Genomic DNA, 20,071 nt, shown 5'->3' on the forward strand with positions numbered 1-20,071 from the left:
CAGACATCTCCCTCTACAGGAAGCCTTTTTTGAGGTCTCTACTTCGTAGTGTTCTCTCTTCTTCGGATGATTACGAGCATATTTATCTGTTTAAATATCATATCCTTTGGTTCAATGTAACCTCTTTAAAGGCTGGGAGTGTTTTTCATTTTGTCTTGGTTGTCTTTGGTGACTAGCTCAATACCTTGCCCATAGAAGATATTAAATAAAAGTTTCTTGGACTGGACTGGAAAAGTCTGAAGGTACTACAGGCATTAGGCACAATGTGAGAGCACAGCACTCAATGGGAAGCTCCAGCTTGGCTGGATGACTGGTTGACAGTGACAACTATCTTCTGGATCTCATCCAGTGGATTATCTTCTAGCCACTATCAACTTCTATCATTGGGATGAGCTCCGGGTAAATATTTCAGCGAACAAATCCGTCTTTCTAAAAAAAAGGGGAAAAGAGAGAAAAGAAGATGGAGAGGGGAAAAGTGGAGGGATGGAGAGAGAAATACTGAAGACTGCTGCATTGGAGAGCCCTCTACACTGATGAGGTCGCAGGCTCAGACCAAAGGAATAACAACAGTGGCTGAGATTTATGAGCCTTTTGAGGTTGGCCATGTGTCATGTGGACCTCAGAATAAACCTGTAGGGTGAGTACTATAGTTATTTTCACTTTGTAGATGTGGAGGATGAGTACAGGGTAGTCATTTAAGCTGCTAAGCATCAGAGGTTGGATCTTGGAAATTCTAGATGTCCACTAATAAATTTTTAAAAAATATAACTATTGATAATTTTGTGATGAATGGAAATAAAGCACATTGGACTGGAGGTTGCAGATTCTTCTACTAAACTACCATGGGGCAGCACAAAAGCTGGTCAGTCTTTGCTATGTGTTACTTCACAGATTATCAACTGTTCCTGGAACTATATACAGGTATAGGTCCTCCTTGCCTCTCCCCCCAAAAGGTCTGCTCTTCTGTTTATAAAAAAAGAGGGGAGGAAGATGGAGAGGGAAAGAAAAGGAAGAGAAGAGGAAAATCAAGGGAAGAAAGGGAGAGGAGAGAGGAAGAGGGAGGGAAGGGAGAGAAGAGACAAGTTCTTCTTGTCCTGCCAGCAAGGTGTCAGTGGGCACATCTATATTCCATGGGAGGGTGCCCCTCACATGCCAACAAAGGCCCATATCCAATATTTTTTGGTTAGGGAACTCGTGAAGTTGATAAAGGACTTCCCTGATCAGCTTCCTCACATATAGTTTCTTTTTCTTTTGGATCTATGATGAAATTGATCCTATCATTTCTCTTCTATGTGACTTTGAGCAAGTCACTAATCTGCATGAAGCTCAGGTACCAACTCCTTTATGAAGCCTTTCCTAATTCCCCCAGATCTTAGTGCCACCTTTCTCAAAATTACTTGGTATTAATTGTGCATATATATTTCATGAACTGATAGAAAGGTAAGCAGAGCCAGAAAAAATAATTTATACATTGACTGTAGTAATGCAAATGGAAGAATCACCACAAAATAATTGAAAATGAATGTTATAAAATTATAAAGAATAAGTTTAGACTCAAAGAAGAGACGCGAGAAGACACCTCCAATTTCTTTGCAGAGGGGGGAATGGGTATAAAACACTGCATATAATTTGATATTTGTGTTCAATGTATCAATTGGTTTTGCTGAATTTTTTCCTCTCCTTCCTCTTTTGTTTCTTTTAAAAAGAAATTCTTTGTTATAAGGGAGAGTTCTCTGGAAGAGGGAGGGAGAGAGATGAAAATGGGTGGTTCGTGATGGTGCATCCCTGTAATCCTCGCTCAGATTGAGGCTGAGGTTGGTGGATCTCTTGAGCTCAGGAGTTTTGAGCTACAATTTTGTAAGTCAATAACTTTTATATGTTGAGACTCCAGGAATGAGTTGTCCATTCTTTTTTGCTTAAAGAGGGTTGTACTGGCTGAGGACAGGAAACAGGAGAAAACTCTTGTGCCAATCAAAGCAGGCCCAGGCCCATGAGTAGACCTTGCATTTTTAGACTGGGCAAGAAAGAGACCCAGGAAAAAGAAAGGGATACAGTGGAAGTATGAGTGATATAAAATCAAAAGCTAGCAATAAAAATATCTATTAAAATCATGTGTGTACACAGTGTATTTCTCAGTAGAAAGAAAACTCCTGGGCAGGAACTGTCTTGCTTTTGTCTCTAGAAAAAGACAACAAGTCTTCAGAAGGCAGTCATCCTGATGAATGTTTAAGTTCACACTCCCTTTTCCCTCACCATCCAAGCTCACAGTGATTTCTTTTTCCTCTGAACCTCTCTAGTATTTCCCTGCATATGCTACTCATTGGGCACTTACATGTGACCTGGTATTGCTTGTTATCTTTGGATTCTCAGTCAACAATTATACCATCAGCTACTTGAGATCAGGGACCATCTGCCATATTGCTTTGTGCTCTATCACATCATACCTGGTGTTGTCAAGCCCTAATTCATTCTGGTACAAACCATGCCACAGCATGAGATATCCATGCTGCCAAGCAAAAAATGGCAACCATAGAACTGGAAGTAAGTTTGAATACCACTCTAATTCTGCTAACAAATATCTCTGTGGAGGGTGTTCATCTATATATGGGGGACTTTCTTCCCTGCTACTTGGTACTGGAATTAATTTCACCATCTAACTCCTTCCATTTTATTTTTTTTAAATCTTTGCCTTCTATCTTAGAATTAATGCTAAATATCAGTTCCAAGGCAGAAGAGCAGTAAGAGTTAGGCAATGGAGGTCAAGTGCCTTACCCAGGGTCACACAGCTAGGAAATGTCTATGGCCAGATTTGAAACCAAGACCACCCATCTCCAGGCTGGCTTTCTATCCCTGCAGTCATCTCTCTGCCCCTCCTTTCATTTTAGAGATGAGGATGTGGGTTCAGAAAGATTATGATCCCAGGAACACAGAGTCTGATTAATAAGGACCCTTAGAGGTCATTTAGTTTAACCCCTTCATTGATAGATGAGGAAACTGAGTCTGAGAGATTAAGTGACCTCCCTGAGGTTGTAAACAAATATGGTAGCAGTAGGATTCTAGTCCAGATTTTCTGACTCCAAACTTGGCATATCTTGTCCTTGGATCATCCTCAAGTACTTTGGCCAGGGTAACAGAACTAGCTAGTAGAATAGTTGGGCCCATAACTCAAGTCTTTAGATTCTTTTTTTTTTTTTAACCCTTACCTTCCATCTTGGCAGAAGAGTGGTAAGGGCTAGGCAATGGGGGTCAAGTGACTTGCCCAGGGTCACACAGCTGGGAAGTGTCTGAGGCCAGATTTGAACCTAGGACCTCCCGTCTCTAAGCCTGGCTCTCAATCCACTGAGCTACCCAGCTGCCCCCAAGTCTTTAGATTCTTAATCTAATTCTTTCTACTGATTTGTTGGGAAACTCTCCCATTCTTCTGCCATATTTATTCACACCCAGTGGGTTAGGTTAGAATTCCTGCAGGATAGCTAATTACTTAGCACTGCCCCTGCCCTGGAGAATTCCAAGCCCTTCGATGTTATTGCTGGTCACAGATGGCATACTACGGTCACATTTGACATTCCTTGAAGGTTGCTGCAATACAGATTGATCTCTCCATGTTTTCTTCCCACGTTATGGTCCACTGAAATATTTTTAAAAGGTTCAATCTTTAAATGGAGCTATAAAATGTAACTAAATGGGCTGCTTGGTATAATGTCTATGCCTTCTATTTCCTAAAGTATTATGAGTGTTTTTATGGCATTATATGGCTTTTATTTGAAAAGTACAGTGCAAACTCCCTATAATTATGCATGATGTTTCATTCAATGACTTCTGTAAAATGTGTTGTTGCTTTTTCTTTTGTGCCTTAAGATGCCCTTGGGAGAAAAAAAAAATCTTAACATATCAGAAGGAATTTCCTGGCTTCAGAATATAAGGGAAATAAACAAAGACCCACTGATCTGATTGGCTGACCACTTGCTGAACAGAGTAAGATTCAGTTAATGTCTCTTCCTGATATTCACTGCTCGCACTAGGAACTAAAGGTTGAAAGTTCAGGACCAAAGGACTAGGATTAACTTTGTCACACTATAATCTCAAATTCTTCTCTGTTTAGTCAGCTTTCTATCCTAATTTTTCTGGATGAGTTTTGCTTATGCTGCTATCTGCTACATTTTCAGTTGACACAAACAAAATGCTAAATGGAAACAAAACAAAACAATTTAGGGACTGAAGATGGCTTTTGCTCCGTGCCCTATCACCGATATTTTATGGGCTTTTGAAGACTCTACAGATTTTAATGATGCATCTGAGTGTACAGAATAACACGGCCTTACATTTATACAATACTTTGTAGTTTACAAGGACTTTGATCCTCATAACAACTTGGTGAGGTAGGTAGTAGTACAAGAAATATTCCCTTTTTAGAGATGAGAATATGGAGACTTGGAAATGTCTTAGCCATATCCAGAGTGGTAAGGTGTAGGAGGGGAATAATGGTCCTTAAATTGAACTCCATAATCCCAGAATTTTAGAGTTAGAAGAACCATGGGCAATCATGTGGTCCAACCTATATTCTCCAAAGAATCCTAGCTACCTGATACCCAACACACAGTCATCCGACCTTTGCTTGAAGAGCCCTAATGAGGAGGAACCTACTCTTCCCTCAAAGGACCCATTCTACTGTGGAATGGCTCTAGCTCCCAGGAAGATATTACTTGCACAAACCCAAATTGGCCTCTTTGCAATTTCTGCCTACTGTTTCTGCTCTCCAAGTCTCGAAGAAAAGAATCTCATTCCTCTTACAATACTGTAAAATGATTATCAGAGCTAGAAAGGATTTTAAGAGTCTAATTCTGTCTTCTCGATTTATAAAGAAGGAAACTAAGGTCTAAAGGGATTAAATGATTTGCTCCAAGCCCTAGCACTAAGGAGATGGTGGAGCCAAAAATTAGCACCCAAGTCTCCTTGCATCTTTTCACTAAACCATATCCTATCCACTTCTCTGTAACAGCAGTTCATTTCAATTTAACTACTACACGTTCGTTCTCTGCCTACTTGACTAGTAATCTAGCAATCTTATAACACAAAGAGGAGAGTATGTGACCTTGAATTATATAAGCCACCTGGATGGATTTTTTTCAAGTTGCTGCTGGAACACTGCAAATATTTACAGAACAATGAGGGAAACACAGTCTTTAGAGGGACAGCGAATAAGGTGACATTTTATACTAATAAGGCAGTGCCAGGAGGCTCTGGAGCAAATATTTTATATTATGAGAACGTATTTGGTTCAGAGGAATGAAATTTGAAGTAACACCAAATTTTATTCCTCAGCCCAGTGTGAAGCAGAAGTGAATTAATTTTCTTTCTACTTTCATTTTTATCTTTTCCATTTATCTTTTTATTATTTTGGCAGCAATATACTCATAACTGGATCTTTTGGTTTCCCAAGACTTTGTATATGATTTTGAGAAGAAATTTCATGTTTAGAAGGATAAGCAAACTTTCCTGCTACTTTTGCCACCGGGTTCATGCTAGCTAGAGATCTTTTTAGACATTCAGTGAGGCTTAAGGTCAGAAACAGCTTGAAAATTGAGCTTCTAAGATTTGGCTGCCAGACTAGAGCTGAATAAGGGAACGTTTTGGATACTGTTTTGGCCCCTCCTGAATCCCTGCCAATACAGTATATGGTATTTCCATAAAAGTCTTGTTTTTTCTTCCCTTTTCTTTGAAGAATTCCTACTTCCACCCCCCAAAAATTGAAAAAATAATTTTTTTTTCCTTTTGGTTTCAGTTGTGGAGGAGGTCTTGTGGCTAGAAGCCTTGTTTAATTAACCTCTGTGCCCCCCTTTGCTGGGGACTCTGAAGCCCTGCCTGGTTCGGACCAGGCAAGAATAGTTCTTGTTCTCTATCTCCCCTCTCTCTCTCCCCTCTCTCTCTCTCTCTCTCTCTCTCTCTCTCTCTCTCTCTCTCTCTCTCTCTCATTTTCCTTACTTTCACTCTCTCTTTGTAAATAAACTACCATAAAAGTCATTCATTCGGAATTAAGTAATTAATTCCTGGTGACCAAACTCTTAAATATTCAGTCCAACCATAATTTTATCCTTTACACCCTGTTAATCTAAGTCTCTTTCACCATTCATGGCTGCTTTCTACATTAAATTCATTCCAGGTAGGCTGATGGCAAACAACACATCCATCCTGGAGCTTCGGCTGGGGTAGGAGTGGCATTCAATTCTATCAGCATTTATTAAGGACCTGCTGTGTTATAGGTCCTGGGCTAGGCTTTGGATCAATGACTTTGAAAGAATAATAATTTTATTTTAAGTTAGCATGTGTAAACGCCACAAGAATTCAAATGAAGACTTCATCCTTTGTCTTCCCCGATCACCGAGTTAGGGTTTGAAGGGGCTTCAAAATTCATGCAACTTAGCCTTCTCCCTTTACAGACTGAGGAAAATGAGACAGGAGGTCACACAAGAAATCATTACCAGAGGCTGGATTTGAACCCTGACTCCGGAGTTCTTTCCAATACACTATCCTCTCTCATTAAAAGGGAAGCAAGAGAGACAATTCTAAGCTCTAAGGTACAATTATTTCATAAAATGCCTCCATTTCTTCCACTTTTCTTGCCAGAAATATTGTTTTTATTTTCACTTGAACAGCTTAACTTATAATTAGGGCTTGATGCTCAGTGACTAACTCTCCTCTTCTACATTCTTGCTGTAAACCATCATTTGTCACGTGAATTTTGTTCAAATGCTGAGTTTTATTAGTGAAAAAAGTTACTCAGTTCTACGGGAAAGGAAAAGAGATTAGGAATCAAGTCAAATCATTTGCTTATTCATATCTGTGTATGGTTAAATGATTGAGGAGAATGCACAGGTTTCTCTTTTACTGCTATGTGCAGGCAGAAGAATAAAAGATGCCAGGAAGCTGAAGCGCATCTTCTTCCCCTGTCCTTGGGAGCCTAGAAATATCTCCCCTTTGTGATTTAGGAGGGAGGCAAGGGGCTGAATTTTAGAAATGGGGCATCAAACAGCTATAAAACTGTCTTCTACTCCGTCCTCCTGGCCCCCAAAGAATGGGAAAGCATTTGTCCTATAACATTCATTAGGCAATTTGGGGTAGTTATGAGACCCACTTAACAGACTCTTTAAAAAAGATACGGGTACTTGGGTGATACTTTTGCTAAGATTGCTTTTTTTCCCCCTGACCTCTCAACTCTGCCCATGTCTCTTTGCTCACTCATTTAGCACTTTTCTGGAGGTTTTGGGGGTCTAGGACTTCTATGATCCATGCAATGCCTGTCTGTGTGTCACATCCCTATCAGAAAACATCCTGACATACTTCTCTGCATGTGGTATCCTCCTAGCTGTCATGTATAATTAAAAGAATTGCACCTTCCCCTCTGGGAATGAAGAAGCAATGCGGGACACTGGAGGATTGGAGCTGGAGGCAGGAGACACGGTTTTGAATTCTGCCTCTGACTTATTGTTTGTGTGACAAGAGTCACGTCATTTCCTCTCCTTTCCTCAGTTTCCTACTCTGTAAAACAGAGATAATACAGGTGGAGATGATTAGGAAGGCAAGATCAATGCATCGATCAAGCACAGGTTAGGTTCTTCCTCTGTGCCAGGTGCTGAGGCTACAGAAACATTGATGGCCTCGAGGGTCCTCCTTTGTTCTAAATCTATGATCCTCCAAGGCAGTGGCTGCAGGAATCAATCTTAGAGTTAATGCCTACTGTGCGCCCCGGACTGTGCTAGGCATCGTGAGGGGAATAGAATAGAAATATAAGACAAAATTGCCCTCACTCGTCATCTGGCTGGGAAACAAGACCGGCACACACGGGCTGGCGAGGATGCCAGGATACAATTAATTGCAGAATTATGAGAAGGGAACTGTGAGGATTCTGGCAGTTCAAAGAAAGGGTAGATCAAAGAGATCTGCTGCTGCTGGTCATGGGAGGCTTTGTGGATGAGTCAAGGTGTAAACGGGCCTTTGGATGCTAGGTGAGGGCCAGAGAAGGGAAAGGAGGGGGCATTCCTGGCAGGAGGAAAAGCCTGAACAAAAGCATGGAAGAGGGAAGGAGCATGGTTGTCTGTTGGATAAATAGGACACTGGCTCGAGTAATCAGAAGATCCGTGTTGATCAGTGGCAGAGAATAGAGTCAGGGAGGTCAAGTGAGGCCAGATGATGGAGAGCTCTGCAGTGTGGCCAGAGGATGGCTGCTGCTGTGAGGGTTTGAACAGAAGGGGGGATGGCCAGGAGATCAGTCTGGTCCTGGCAGGCAAGTTAGGTGGGTGAGAATGGAGGCTGGTCTGAATTGGGAAGGAAACTTTTTGAGCAATTCAGGCCTAGGTGGGTGGCACTTGGAAAGGAAAAGGAGCAGAAATATTTTAATAGAGGCCACAAAAGTCAAAGGAGACTTTAAGCAATAAAGAATAGCATGAGCAGAGGCAGGTGATGGTTTGAAGAAAAGGAATTTGAGGACCGGCAGATGTATGGAGTAGAAGACAATAATGAAGATCAAAAAACCGATTCCAAAGTTTTATGATTAAGAGCCTGGAGAGACAGTAGAAGCTAGGATTGGGAGGCCACAGGATGGAGGAAGCATAACTATTCCAAACTTAGCCCGTGTGGGCTTATTGGGAGAAGCTACCTCTACCAACCAGATGCTGGGGTGTCAGGAGTCAGGAAGGCTCATTTTCCTGAGTCCAAATGTGGCCTCAGACACTTGTTGGCTGTGTGACCCGGGGCAAGTCACTTACTCCTGTCTGCCTCCGTTTTTTCATCTGTAAAATGAGCTAAAGAAGAAGAGGGTAAGCCACTCCGGTGTCCCTGCCAAGAAAACCCCGATGGGGTCACAGAGAGTCAGATACAACTGAACAACAACGAACGTAGGAATGGAGCAAGCAGGGAAGGTGAGCAGCACTAAGGAGATTTGTGTATCACACAGAGTAGAAGAAAACAAGTGGTTGTAAAGAAACAAAGTCTCCATTCTGAAGAGTCTCCTAAGCAGTCTTAAAGGCAATGCATTTTAAGACGACTGAAAAAAAAATGCTTGTGTCATTCTCCTTCACTGGTCCTTTTGCTGTAATGATGAAATTGCACAACATCGTTGTCGCGGATTGTTACACTATTGCCTCTGTGACCCCTGGATGTCTCCCCTGAAACACCTGGAAGGAGGCAGAGACCTTGTAGGTCCGGTTGAACCAAAGACAACAATCTCCCAAGGAGACAGGTGTGGGCAGGACGTGTGTTTTTGAAGGGTAGGATGTGCAGACTGATGTAGTCAATTTCTTATAAACAGTCTCCTGTGATGGAGAAGAAATTGCGTGCCAGAGCCCCTTCCCAGGCACAGCTCTGCTTCCGATTTCCTTAAGCTCAGGTAGAGACGACACACGAAGGATGCCCTTTTTTCTGGCAATACTCTATGTCAACATATTCCCCAAGTGCACAGCTGGAACCGACGTGTCCCTGCTATCATCTAACAGAAAAGGCCTCTTCTCTTCTGATGCCGAGACAGGGAATTAGCCACAACAAAATCAAAGAGTGCCGCCCTGCTCTTGTTTACCAAACAGTCTGCAGGGGCAGGCAGCCTTGACGGCATGAGCGTTTGCCCAGCTTTTCCAAAGAAAATGTGCGCACGGACAACTCTATAACCGGGGTGAGAGTTCCCCTCCAAATCCCTTTCTGAGAATCTATCATCAGCGAGCTACTGTCCAAGTCAAGGCTTGCGAAATACTTGGAATATGGTTAAAAAAAAAGTCATCTTTCCTGCATCTGTTTCTTCACTAACGAACCATCGGAATCAATGGTCTGATGAAGCATTAGGAAGTAGGGGGGCATGCGGGATCCCCAGCTAATCATCACCGGAGCAGAGGCCAACACAGTCTTAGCCTCCTTTATAATGACAGTAAACCCCCGTCAGATATTCTGGGGCCAGTAGAAACAAGGCAACTACTGGAAACTTGGAATTTTCAAAGTTGCCACATGAGCTACAACTTCATGGTCACTCCATCTAAGAGAGAGAGGAACACAGAGACAGAGAGAGACAGAGACAGAGAGAGAGAGACAGAGACAGAGAGAGAGACAGAGACAGAGACAGAGACAGAGAGAGAGAGAGAGAGAGAGACAGAGAGAGAGAGAGAGACAGAGACAGAGAGACAGAGACAGAGACAGAGAGACAGAGAGACAGAGAGACAGAGAGAGACAGAGACAGAGACAGAGACAGAGAGAGAGAGAGAGACAGAGAGAGAGAGAGAGACAGAGACAGAGAGACAGAGAGACAGACAGAGAGAGACAGAGAGAGACAGAGAGAGTCAGAGAGAGTCAGAGAGAGACAGAGAGACACACAGAGAGACAGAGACAGAAAGACAGACAGAGACATATATATATATATATATATATATATAGAGAGAGAGAGAGAGAGAGAGAGAGAGAAACCCTTAGCTTATTTTGGAATCAATTCTCAGGCAGAAGGACAGCAAGAACTAGGCGATTGGGGTTAAGTGACTTACCCAGGGTCACCAAGCTGTGACGTATTGGAGGTCAGACTGAAGCAAGTCCTCCTGACTCCAGGCTCACGCTCTCCAGTGGGCTACCTCGCTATTCTTTCTGCTCTGGGATCTCTTTCTCTAGACCTCCTTCTCCAGCCAAAAAATGTATTCTTATACGTCCCAAAGACAGATGGATTTATGGTACTTTGGGTTTAGAATGGTATTTTGCCAAAAGAATGAGAAATGTGAAACCAGCCTAGGATGTGCTTCTTTCTCTGCCTCGGGTTCATTTTTAAATAGTCAGGAGGAAGGATACCATTTTCAGGGAAACATCTACTCCTTTCTCTCTGGGGTGATATAGATAGCGCAGTTACAAAATGGGACAGCTGAGTACAGTAGTAGTAGTAGGAAGAAAGTAGAAACTCATTCTGTGAGAAATAAATCTCCATTTTTGGCCTTGTTATCGCTCATTTGGGTCCTTTCATGCGTGTGTGGCTCAGTCCCAATTTCTCAGAACACCACTATGAGAGCGGGACCTTTGTCAATGGATACTTCTATAAGGTATGTTTGAGAACTAGACCTTTGGGATGCAAAATCGTTTTAAGTGAGAGAGATTAATTTTGCCACCTGTGCATTGATTCTCACAAGCAAACATGCTAAGCAGGTGAAGTTTTCATGGGGTAAGCTGGGAAAAAAGGTATTGGTTTCATTTTTAGGGTTCTGGAAGATTGCAGAAGGCAAATTGTCATGAGGCCAACTTCATAGGACTGTTTCCTTTATGTTCAAAAGATTCCCTAGGGATTTCATTGCTTACATACAGGAAATAAGGTCTATTCTGAGACAAGGAAGACTCGTTTTTTATAATGTAGACAACTACAGAAAGTTGCAGGACAGGAAATGTTATAAATCATACAAATTCTATATTTAGTTGTAGACAAAAAAATATTCCTAAAATAACAAGAAAATCAGGAGATGATCTGAAGTTAATGATAGGCACTCAAATCCAGAAAGAAGACCTCATGAACAATTCCATAAATATTTCACGGTATTGTTTTCAAGTTTATTTCCTTGCTTAACTGAAATCCAATTTGGAAAGTAGGCTGCTGAGTTTACTAATCATACGGTTGCCTTACAAAGGCTAGTAATTTTCTTGACATCTTAGAAAGTCTGTATTTATAGCTCTTTTCTTACCTATTATAAAAAAATACCATAGATGACTGTAGGAATCTGAAAACATCATTTGTTCTCTGTCAAACTATTCGCCCAAGGTACACAGATTTGGGATATTTTCCCTTAAGGGCTGGCCACTGAACAATGAAGTAATCTGAAAAGTGGTAAAGAATCTTTCCGGAAAGGGATAAGGTTTCCACTCTGCAGATACTCTCAACGTAGACAATGATCACTTTCTTTATTCCTAGTATCCCAAGAAGAAGGGCAGATGCACAGATAGGAACGCATGTTCCTGGGCCATTACACAACACCTAAAAAAAAGAGAGAGAGAAAACGTTAAAGGTAAAGTTCAAACAGAGTGTCAAGCCAAACATTTGATAAGTTTAGGCCTTTTATGTCAGGACAGTCAAATGTTAAAGAAATTCACTGGTAAGTCTAAGTTTTACATTACATTCTTTGTCACTCTCTAGGGCCAATTAGTATGAACTAAGATTCATCCACTTTTCATATCAATCAACCAAAGCAACAAGTCTGTTTATTTTAATGACTTTCTTTAAAGTAAGCCATTTATTCTCATCTGTAGGACTGATTTTTAAAAGTGCAATTTAACATGTTGGGGAAAATACTTTCTAAAACAACAAAAGCTGTACTTTGTTGTAAAAATATAATTTTTTAAGGGAAAATTTTGAAATGATCATTGGCCCAAATCTGAAATGAACCCAGTCAGAACAACTTTCTCCACTTTCACTGAGAAACGTGTGTAGGAGCAAAGGTGACTGAGGGGAGTGATCCAAGGCCGAGGCTTGGCTGGGAATAATCAGTGAGTGTAGGAGCTAGGATTCAAAAGAGGACAGACTCCTCTTGGAGGAGTCAAGAAGAGGAGAGAGTGGTTAATGTAGGGAAATGGCCTGGGATAGAAGTAGGGTAGGGGGCGGTCAGGAGGTTGAGGAACTGAGTGCTTAGGATATTTCAAGGAGAATTAATATGTATGCAGAAGTTCCCTGTGATGAGGGCAGGAGTTGAGGAGGAGAAAAAGTTCTTCATCACCACAGAAAGTTCTCCTTTAAATATTTTCACCATATGGAGCCTCTTTAAAGAACAGGACCAAAAAACAATGACCTCCACTTAGAGCATATGGCGTTTCTGTTATTTTTTTTTATATAATGGTTTTTGATATTCATGTCACACATACATTTTGAATTTATCATGAAACATATTAGATTTTTCTTAAACTAATTCTTGCCAATGTGCTCCTTAGCTTTCTAAAAAGTGCTTATCAATAGAGTTCTTTCCTAAGTAATTATGTTTTCAGGTTTATGAAAGACTGGGATAGTATGATATGGATCTGGAGTACACAGAAGAAGTTGTAGAGCTAAGACTAAGAACAAGCTGCATAAAAAGGTTATTTGAATTTGAGAAGGTTGATAGGGGAGCCAAGATGGTAGAGAAGGAAACAGTGAAGTGAGCTCCCCACTAAAACTTTTCCAAATAGATCCAGAAAATGCACCAGATTGAATCATAATAGGAAAATCCAAGACAAAGTCACAGCAAGTCATTTTTTGAGCCTAGGTCTGAGCAAAGGAAGAAACAGAAGTCTGCTGGGAATGGAGTCTGGCCAGAAATATAGGCAGGAAGCATTCCAAAGTAGGGAGAAGCTATTTCTAAGAGCAAACTGAGATCTTGGACTGCAGGGCAGCCCCAGACCCACATGGAGAACCATGACTAGGAGTGGTGTCAACTGGCAGCTTTGTAAACCACTACCCCATTCTGGGTGAGAGATATAAGGAGGAATGATAAAGAAACCTATATTCAGGAGTGCCGTTCCTGGGTAGGGAGGTGCTGGATGGTGAGCTGAGAAGGAAGTAGGTTCAGAAGCAAGCAGAGGTCACGTGGCTTTGAAGCCATCAGAGAAATAGCCAGGAAAACAGTTCCTGGCCAAAAAGAAGACTGCTATTGGCAGGAGACAATGGGGACCAACAGAGGTTCCCCATTGGCTGATAGAGGACCTAGTCCAGCAGCAGTCTACTCTTGCTCAGATCAGGGGGAAAGCAATCAGACTGCACCCTACATCAAATCATTTTGGGAGCACGGAAGGCTTATAGGATTCTGGCATGAACTGTTCCTGAGACTCTGGAACAATATTTTAAAAAACCTACAAAAGGACCAGCCCCGATCTTCCCTCCAGAAGTGCACAAAGCACAGTCCTAGCATCAAGTCTAAAGTTAAGAAGGAGTCTGAAAGAATGAGCAAACAAAAGAAAGAATCCCCTTATAAAAAGCTATTATGGTGATGGGACACTTGAGATACAAGCCCAGAAAAAGAGAATAACTCCAAAATACCAGCCAAGTTAAAAAAAAGTTTAAAAATATTTTTGTCAATGAGGAATGATAATAAAATAAATAAAGTAAAACAAAGGAAGGAAGAATTAGAAAGGGAAGTAACAACTTGGCACAAAACGTAAGCAACAAACTCTCAGAAAATTTGAATGGACTAAATGGTGGCCAATGTACCAATGAAACAACAAATATTAAAACAAAGTCAAAAGACTTAAAAAAAAAAAGACAATGTAAGGTACTCACAGCAATAACAACTGACCTAGAAAACAGATCAAGGTGAAAAAAAAAATGAAGAATCATTGGACTACCTGAATACCATTACAAAAAAAAAAGAAAAGAAAAGAAAGAAAAGAAAAAGAATATCTTTCTATTTCAAGAGGTTTTTTTTTTTTTTTTAACTCTTACCTTGTGTATTGGTTCCAAAGCAGAATAGTGGTAAGAGCTAGGCAATGGGGGTTAAGTGACTTGCCCAGGGTCACGGCTGGGAAGTATTTGAGGCCAGATTTGAACCTAGGGCCTTCCCATCTCTAGGCCTGACTCTCAATCCACTGAGCTACCCAGCTGCTCCTCAAGAAGTGTTAATAGAAAACTGCCTATAAAGATAAACTCAAAATGGGTGAATGACTTGAATATAAAGAAGGAAAACTATAAGCAAATTAGGTGAACACAGAATAGTATACATGTCAGATCTTTGGGAAAGGAAAGACTTTAAAACCAAGCAAGAGCTAGAAAAAAATCACAAAATGTAAAATAATTTTGATTACATCAAATTAAAAAGGTTTTTGTACAAACAAAACCAATGAAATCTAAATTAGAAGGGAAGCAACAAATTGGGGAAACAATCTTCATAACAAAAACCTCTGACAAAGGTCTAATTACTCAAATTTATAGAGAGCTAAACCAATTGTACAAAAAAATGAAGCCATTCTCCAATTGATAAATGGGCAAGAGACATGAATAGGCAATTTTCAGTTAAAGAAATCAAAGCTATTAATAAGTACATGAAAAAGTGTTCTAAATCTCTTATAATCGGAGAGATGAAAATCAAAACAACTCCGAGGTATCACCTCACACCTAGCAGATTGGCCAATATGACAGCAATGGAAAGTCATGAATGCTGGAGGGAATGTGGCAAAGTAGGGACATTCATTAACTCATTGCTGCTGGAGTTGTAAATTGATCCAACCATTCTGGAAGGTAATTTGAAGCTATGCCTAAAGGGCACTAAAAGACTGTCTTCCCTTTGATCCAGCCATACATAGCACTGCTGGGTTTGTACCCCAAAGAGATAATAAGGAAAAAGACATGTACAAGAATATTCATAGCTGCGCTCTTTGTGGTGGCAAAAAATTGGAAAATGAGGGGATGCCCTTCAATTGGGGAATGGCTGAACAAATTGTGGTATATGTTGGTGATGGAATACTATTGTGCTCAAAGGAATAATTAAAGTGGAGGAATTCCATGGGAACAACCTCCAGAAGTGATGCAGAGTGAAAGGAGCAGAACCAGGAGAACATTGTACATAGAGACTGATATACTGTGGCACAATCGATTGTAATGGACTTCTCCATTAGAGGCAATGTAGTGATCCAGGACAACTTGGAGGGATCTAAGAGGAAGAACACTATCCACATTCAGAGGGAAAACTGTGGTAGTAGAAACACAGAAGAAAAACAACTGTTTGATTACATGGGTCAAGGGGATATGGTTGGGGATGTAGACTCTAAATGATCACCCTAGTGTAAACATCAACAACATGAAAATAGGTTTTGATCAAGGACACATGTAAAATCCAGTGAAATTGCATGTTAGCCACAGGAAGGGGTGGGGGAAGGGGAGGGAGGGAAATAATATGATTCTTGTAACCAAGGAATAATGTTCTAAATTGACTAAATAAATTAACAAAAAAAAAAAGGAAACAAGATTTAAAAAAATAAAGGCATTTTTTTCTTCAGTGAAAAAACAAAACAAAACAAACTGCCCATAGTTCTAGAACCAAAAGCAAAATGGAAATAAAATCCTCACCATATGAAAGGAGCTCCCAAATAAAAACTTCCATGAATATATAGCTAAAATCCAGAACTTAGAGGTCAAAGAAAAAATATTGAAAGAAGCCAGAAAGAAAGAATTAAATGACAGAGGAGCCAAAGTTAGGATCACACATGATTTAGCAGGTACCACTATAAAGGAGTAGAGAATTTGGAATATGATAGTCTAGAGGCAAAGGATAAGGGCTTACAGCCAAAAATAACTAACCCAGTAAAACAGGGGGAAAATGGATCTTCAATGAAGTGGAAAACTTCCAAGCATTCCTAATAAAAAGACCAGAGCTGTATAGAAACTCTGAAGTTCAAACACAGAATTGAAGAGAGAGATGAAAAGGCAAACATGAGTGAATAATGACAATGATAAACAGAATAAAGTACTTAAATTTTTTTTTTTAACCCTTACCTTTTAGCTTACTGTGTATAGATTCTATGGTAGAAGAGTGGTAAGAGTTAGGCTATGGAGGTTAAGTAACTTGCCTAAGCAGCAACCATTTGGCTCTGAAGCCTTCAGAGAAATGTCCAGGAAAACTATTTCTGCTAATAGAAGGAGTCAAGAGGGATTAACAGAGCTTTCTTAAAATAGCTAAGAAGTGTCTAAGGCCAAATTTGAACTCAAGATACCTCCTGTCTCTAGACTTGGCTCTAAATCCACTAAGTCACCTAGCTGTACCCAAACTGCTTACATTCTAATATGAGATGATGATGCATGTGACTCCACAGAACCCTACTTTATCCTCGGGGGTCACAGAGGGAATCTAATTAGACAGAAGGTCTAGGAGTGGTTCTGTTCTATCTTGGTGATATTCAGAAAAGTGAAATAGAAGGTAAGACAAATCTACTGGGTAGAGGTGGAGAGGGTGGTGGAAATGAAGGTTAGGAAAAATATCAATCAGAATAGTGTAATGTTGTGGGAAAGAGAAAATGGAAAAAGGCTGCAGCAGAGCTAGAGTAGCTGGGACTGTTGAGCTGTCACTCCAACACTCCCTTTGTCTATTTTTAGTTAATCAAATCAATAACTTAAAGTACCCCTACTTAGTAACTAGCTAACTATTAGGGAAGAGAGCCCACAAGTCACTTACTAGTTTATACCCCCAAAGGCCACAAGCACTGTCCTCTTGGGCAGTGCTAGGCAAATTGAAAGACTGCAATTGGTTCCTGTGAAGAGGGGGAAGAGACAGGAAGTGATGTGGGAAAAAAGGGGTATAAAAGAAGAGACCAACATAGTCTGGACTCTTTCCTTTCTTGGTTTTTGGAGAGACTGGTTCCTTGGATTCTGTGTCGGTTAGTAGAGCTGAAGAGACACGCTTTTCCTTGGAGTCATTCTGCGTTGGTGGGAACTCTGGCTGAAGACACCACCGGGAAATCCAAGTGGAGATTGGGCCTTGAGGGAGCCCCTGCCAGGGGCTGAGCGAGGCTTCTCCTTCACTGGATGGAGCAGCACTTAGGGTGGTAGGCTAGACAAGACTGTCTCCTTCCTACATTTCCCACTTTTGATATCTCTACCTTATTGTAAATAAAAGCTGTTAACAGTCATTTTGTCTTAGGGGCTAATATTTATGACCACTTTTATAACTCTCATTGAGTAAAAACCTAAATTTAATTGTTACACAGAGTAAAGTGAACAGAACAAAGAGAATAATGAATACACTGGTAGCAAAGTTGTCTGACAAATCTTCAAAGAATTAGGAATTCTTATATGTGTAATCACCAACCATGAATCTGAAGACTAATGATTAAACATGCTATCTACCACCAGACAGAAAAGTGAAAGACTCAGATTACAGAATTTTAAACACCCAGGGGCAATTGGGTGGCTCAGTGGATTGAGAGCCAGGTCCAGAGATGGGAGATCCTGGGTTCAAATATGGCCTCAGACACTTCCCAGCTGTGTGACCCTGGGCAAGTCACTTGATCCCCATTGCCTAGCCCAGTAGTTTCTCAACCTTTCTAATGCTGTGACCCCACAATACAGTTCCTCATGTTGCAATGACCCCAAACCAAAAAATTATTTTGGTGGCTACTTCAAAACTGTAATTTTGCTACAGTTATGATTCGGAATGTAAATACCTGATATGCATTATGTATTTTCATTGCTATAAATTGAGAGATTGAGAACTGCTGGTCTAGCCCTTACCACTCTTCTGCCTTGAAAGCAATACCTAGTATTTATTCTAAGACAGAAGGTAAGGATTAAAAAAAAATTTTTTTAAACACCTACACATTTATTTATTTTTGGACATGGACAATGTGGAAATCTGTACATGCTTGCAACAGCCCTTTCCCCACCAACTTCCTGTCATTATGTACTTCTTGTAGACAAGGGATATTAGGCAGTGAAGTAGAGGGTCCTGGGCTCTTTGGCTTGAAGCGAGTACTGTGGCAGTGGAAAAAGTGGGGATTTTAAATGGGATAATCAGCCATAGGCATGTGGTCTTTATTTTTTATCCTCTTTATCCCTATTTCTAATGATCATTAATCAATCTCCTAAAATATAACATTTTATTATTTGAGATTTAATTTTAATTTTTACACCATCCATCTATAAAAAGATAACTAATAAAGTGATACAGACAGATGTTTAATGAATGGCACAGATATAAGTTATATTGAAGTTCAGAGAAGGGAGAGCTAACTATGGACTGGAATAACTAGGAAAGATTTGTCAAAAGAGATGGGCTCCAAGCCAGAAGGAAGGACTAGGAAGAATTAAGCAGAGTGAAGGGATATAGACTGGAAAAATATCATAAGAAAAGAAAAAGGTTTGGATAAAAAGGGTACTTTCAGGGACAAATCTAGCTGGAGTGAGTTTGGCTACTGGAGTCGTGGAAGATAAGGTTGGAAAGCAGACTGAAACCAGATTATGGAACTTTTTTTGGCCAGGATCTGTGTTCCAGTCTCAATCAGGTATACTGTGACTCACTCTTTTAATGTCAACTAGGAGTTTACAAGGATTTAAGAGTAAAGTAGCTAGTTATTAGACACCCTTTTCTCAGTAGAGGGCTTTTTTCTCATACCCTCTTCTCTTTTAAAAAAATTCTATTGATGTGTTCTGTTTATATATATTCTGCAGGAGGTCTCTTGTATCAACATAAAACAATTAAGTTGAACTCACAATATAGTGATCTCATCTGAAAATGCCTGCAACATTCCATATCTGTAGCATACTGCCTACTACCCCCCCTTTTTATTAACAAAAAAAGTATATTTTATCTTTTATATCCCACTCCATTGGAAGAAAAGAAAAGCAATAATGTAGTCAGGCAAAACAAATTCTTTCCTTGGCAATATAAAAATTCTTTCCTTGGCTATGTAAAAAAAAATATACGTCTCATTCTGTATCCTAAATCGAACACTTTTTTTTCCCCCCAGAAGATGGATAGCATATTTCATCACTGACCCTCTGGAATAATGGATAGATGTTCATTGTATTGCTTATATTTCTTTTTTTGTTTGTTTGTTTTAAACCCTTACCTTCTGTCTTGGAGTCAATACTGTGTATTGGTTCCAAGGCAGAAGAGTGGTAAAGGCTAGGCAATGGGGGTCAAGTGACTTGCCCAGGGTCACACAGCTGGGAAGTGTCTGAAGCCAGATTTGAACCTGTGACCTCCTATCTCTAGGCCTGGCTTTCAATCCACTGAGCTACCCAGCTGCCCCTATCGCTTGTATTTCTTAAAACTTTTCTAAGTGGTCTTTACAGTGTTATTACTGTATAAATTCTAAGGGTTCTGTTCATTTTTTCACCAGTTTACTGAAGTTTTTATGATTGTTCATTTTATATTGTTGCTACTATTTTAAGTTGTTCAGGTTATGCTTACTTCACTTTGCATGGGATGCTATGATTCTTTCCATGTTCTCTGAAATCATCTATTTCCTCATTTTTTACAGTACAATAGTATTCTATCCCATTCATATATCACAACTTAGCTGACTAGCATCTCTTTTGTTCCCAGTTTTTTGCCAACACAAAAATATTATTTAACATTTAGGGCAGTTTCCCATTTCTTTTATCTTTTTGGGGGGCTCA

The 20,071-nt window shown here is 40.3% G+C and overlaps 1 protein-coding gene across 2 annotated transcripts in view; it reads right to left on the bottom strand.

Annotated features, from left to right (window-relative positions):
* Positions 1–20,071, bottom strand: part of ALG14 (ALG14 UDP-N-acetylglucosaminyltransferase subunit) — a 108,537-nt gene that overhangs the window by 12,771 nt on the left and 75,695 nt on the right. The window contains exon 4 of one of the 2 annotated variants that reach the window (XR_008916739.1): positions 11,685–11,974. Coding sequence is in view for 1 of the 2 variants with exons in the window: in XM_001381783.4 (XP_001381820.1) it covers positions 11,744–11,974 (231 nt within the window). In the remaining variant the exon portion in view is untranslated. Of the gene's footprint in view, positions 1–11,531; positions 11,975–20,071 lie in introns of those variants that run through there. The other variant, XM_001381783.4, reaches the window with a different exon arrangement.

The sequence above is a fragment of the Monodelphis domestica genome, chromosome 2, assembly GCF_027887165.1.
Source record: "Monodelphis domestica isolate mMonDom1 chromosome 2, mMonDom1.pri, whole genome shotgun sequence".
Taxonomy (NCBI): Eukaryota; Metazoa; Chordata; class Mammalia; order Didelphimorphia; family Didelphidae; genus Monodelphis; species Monodelphis domestica.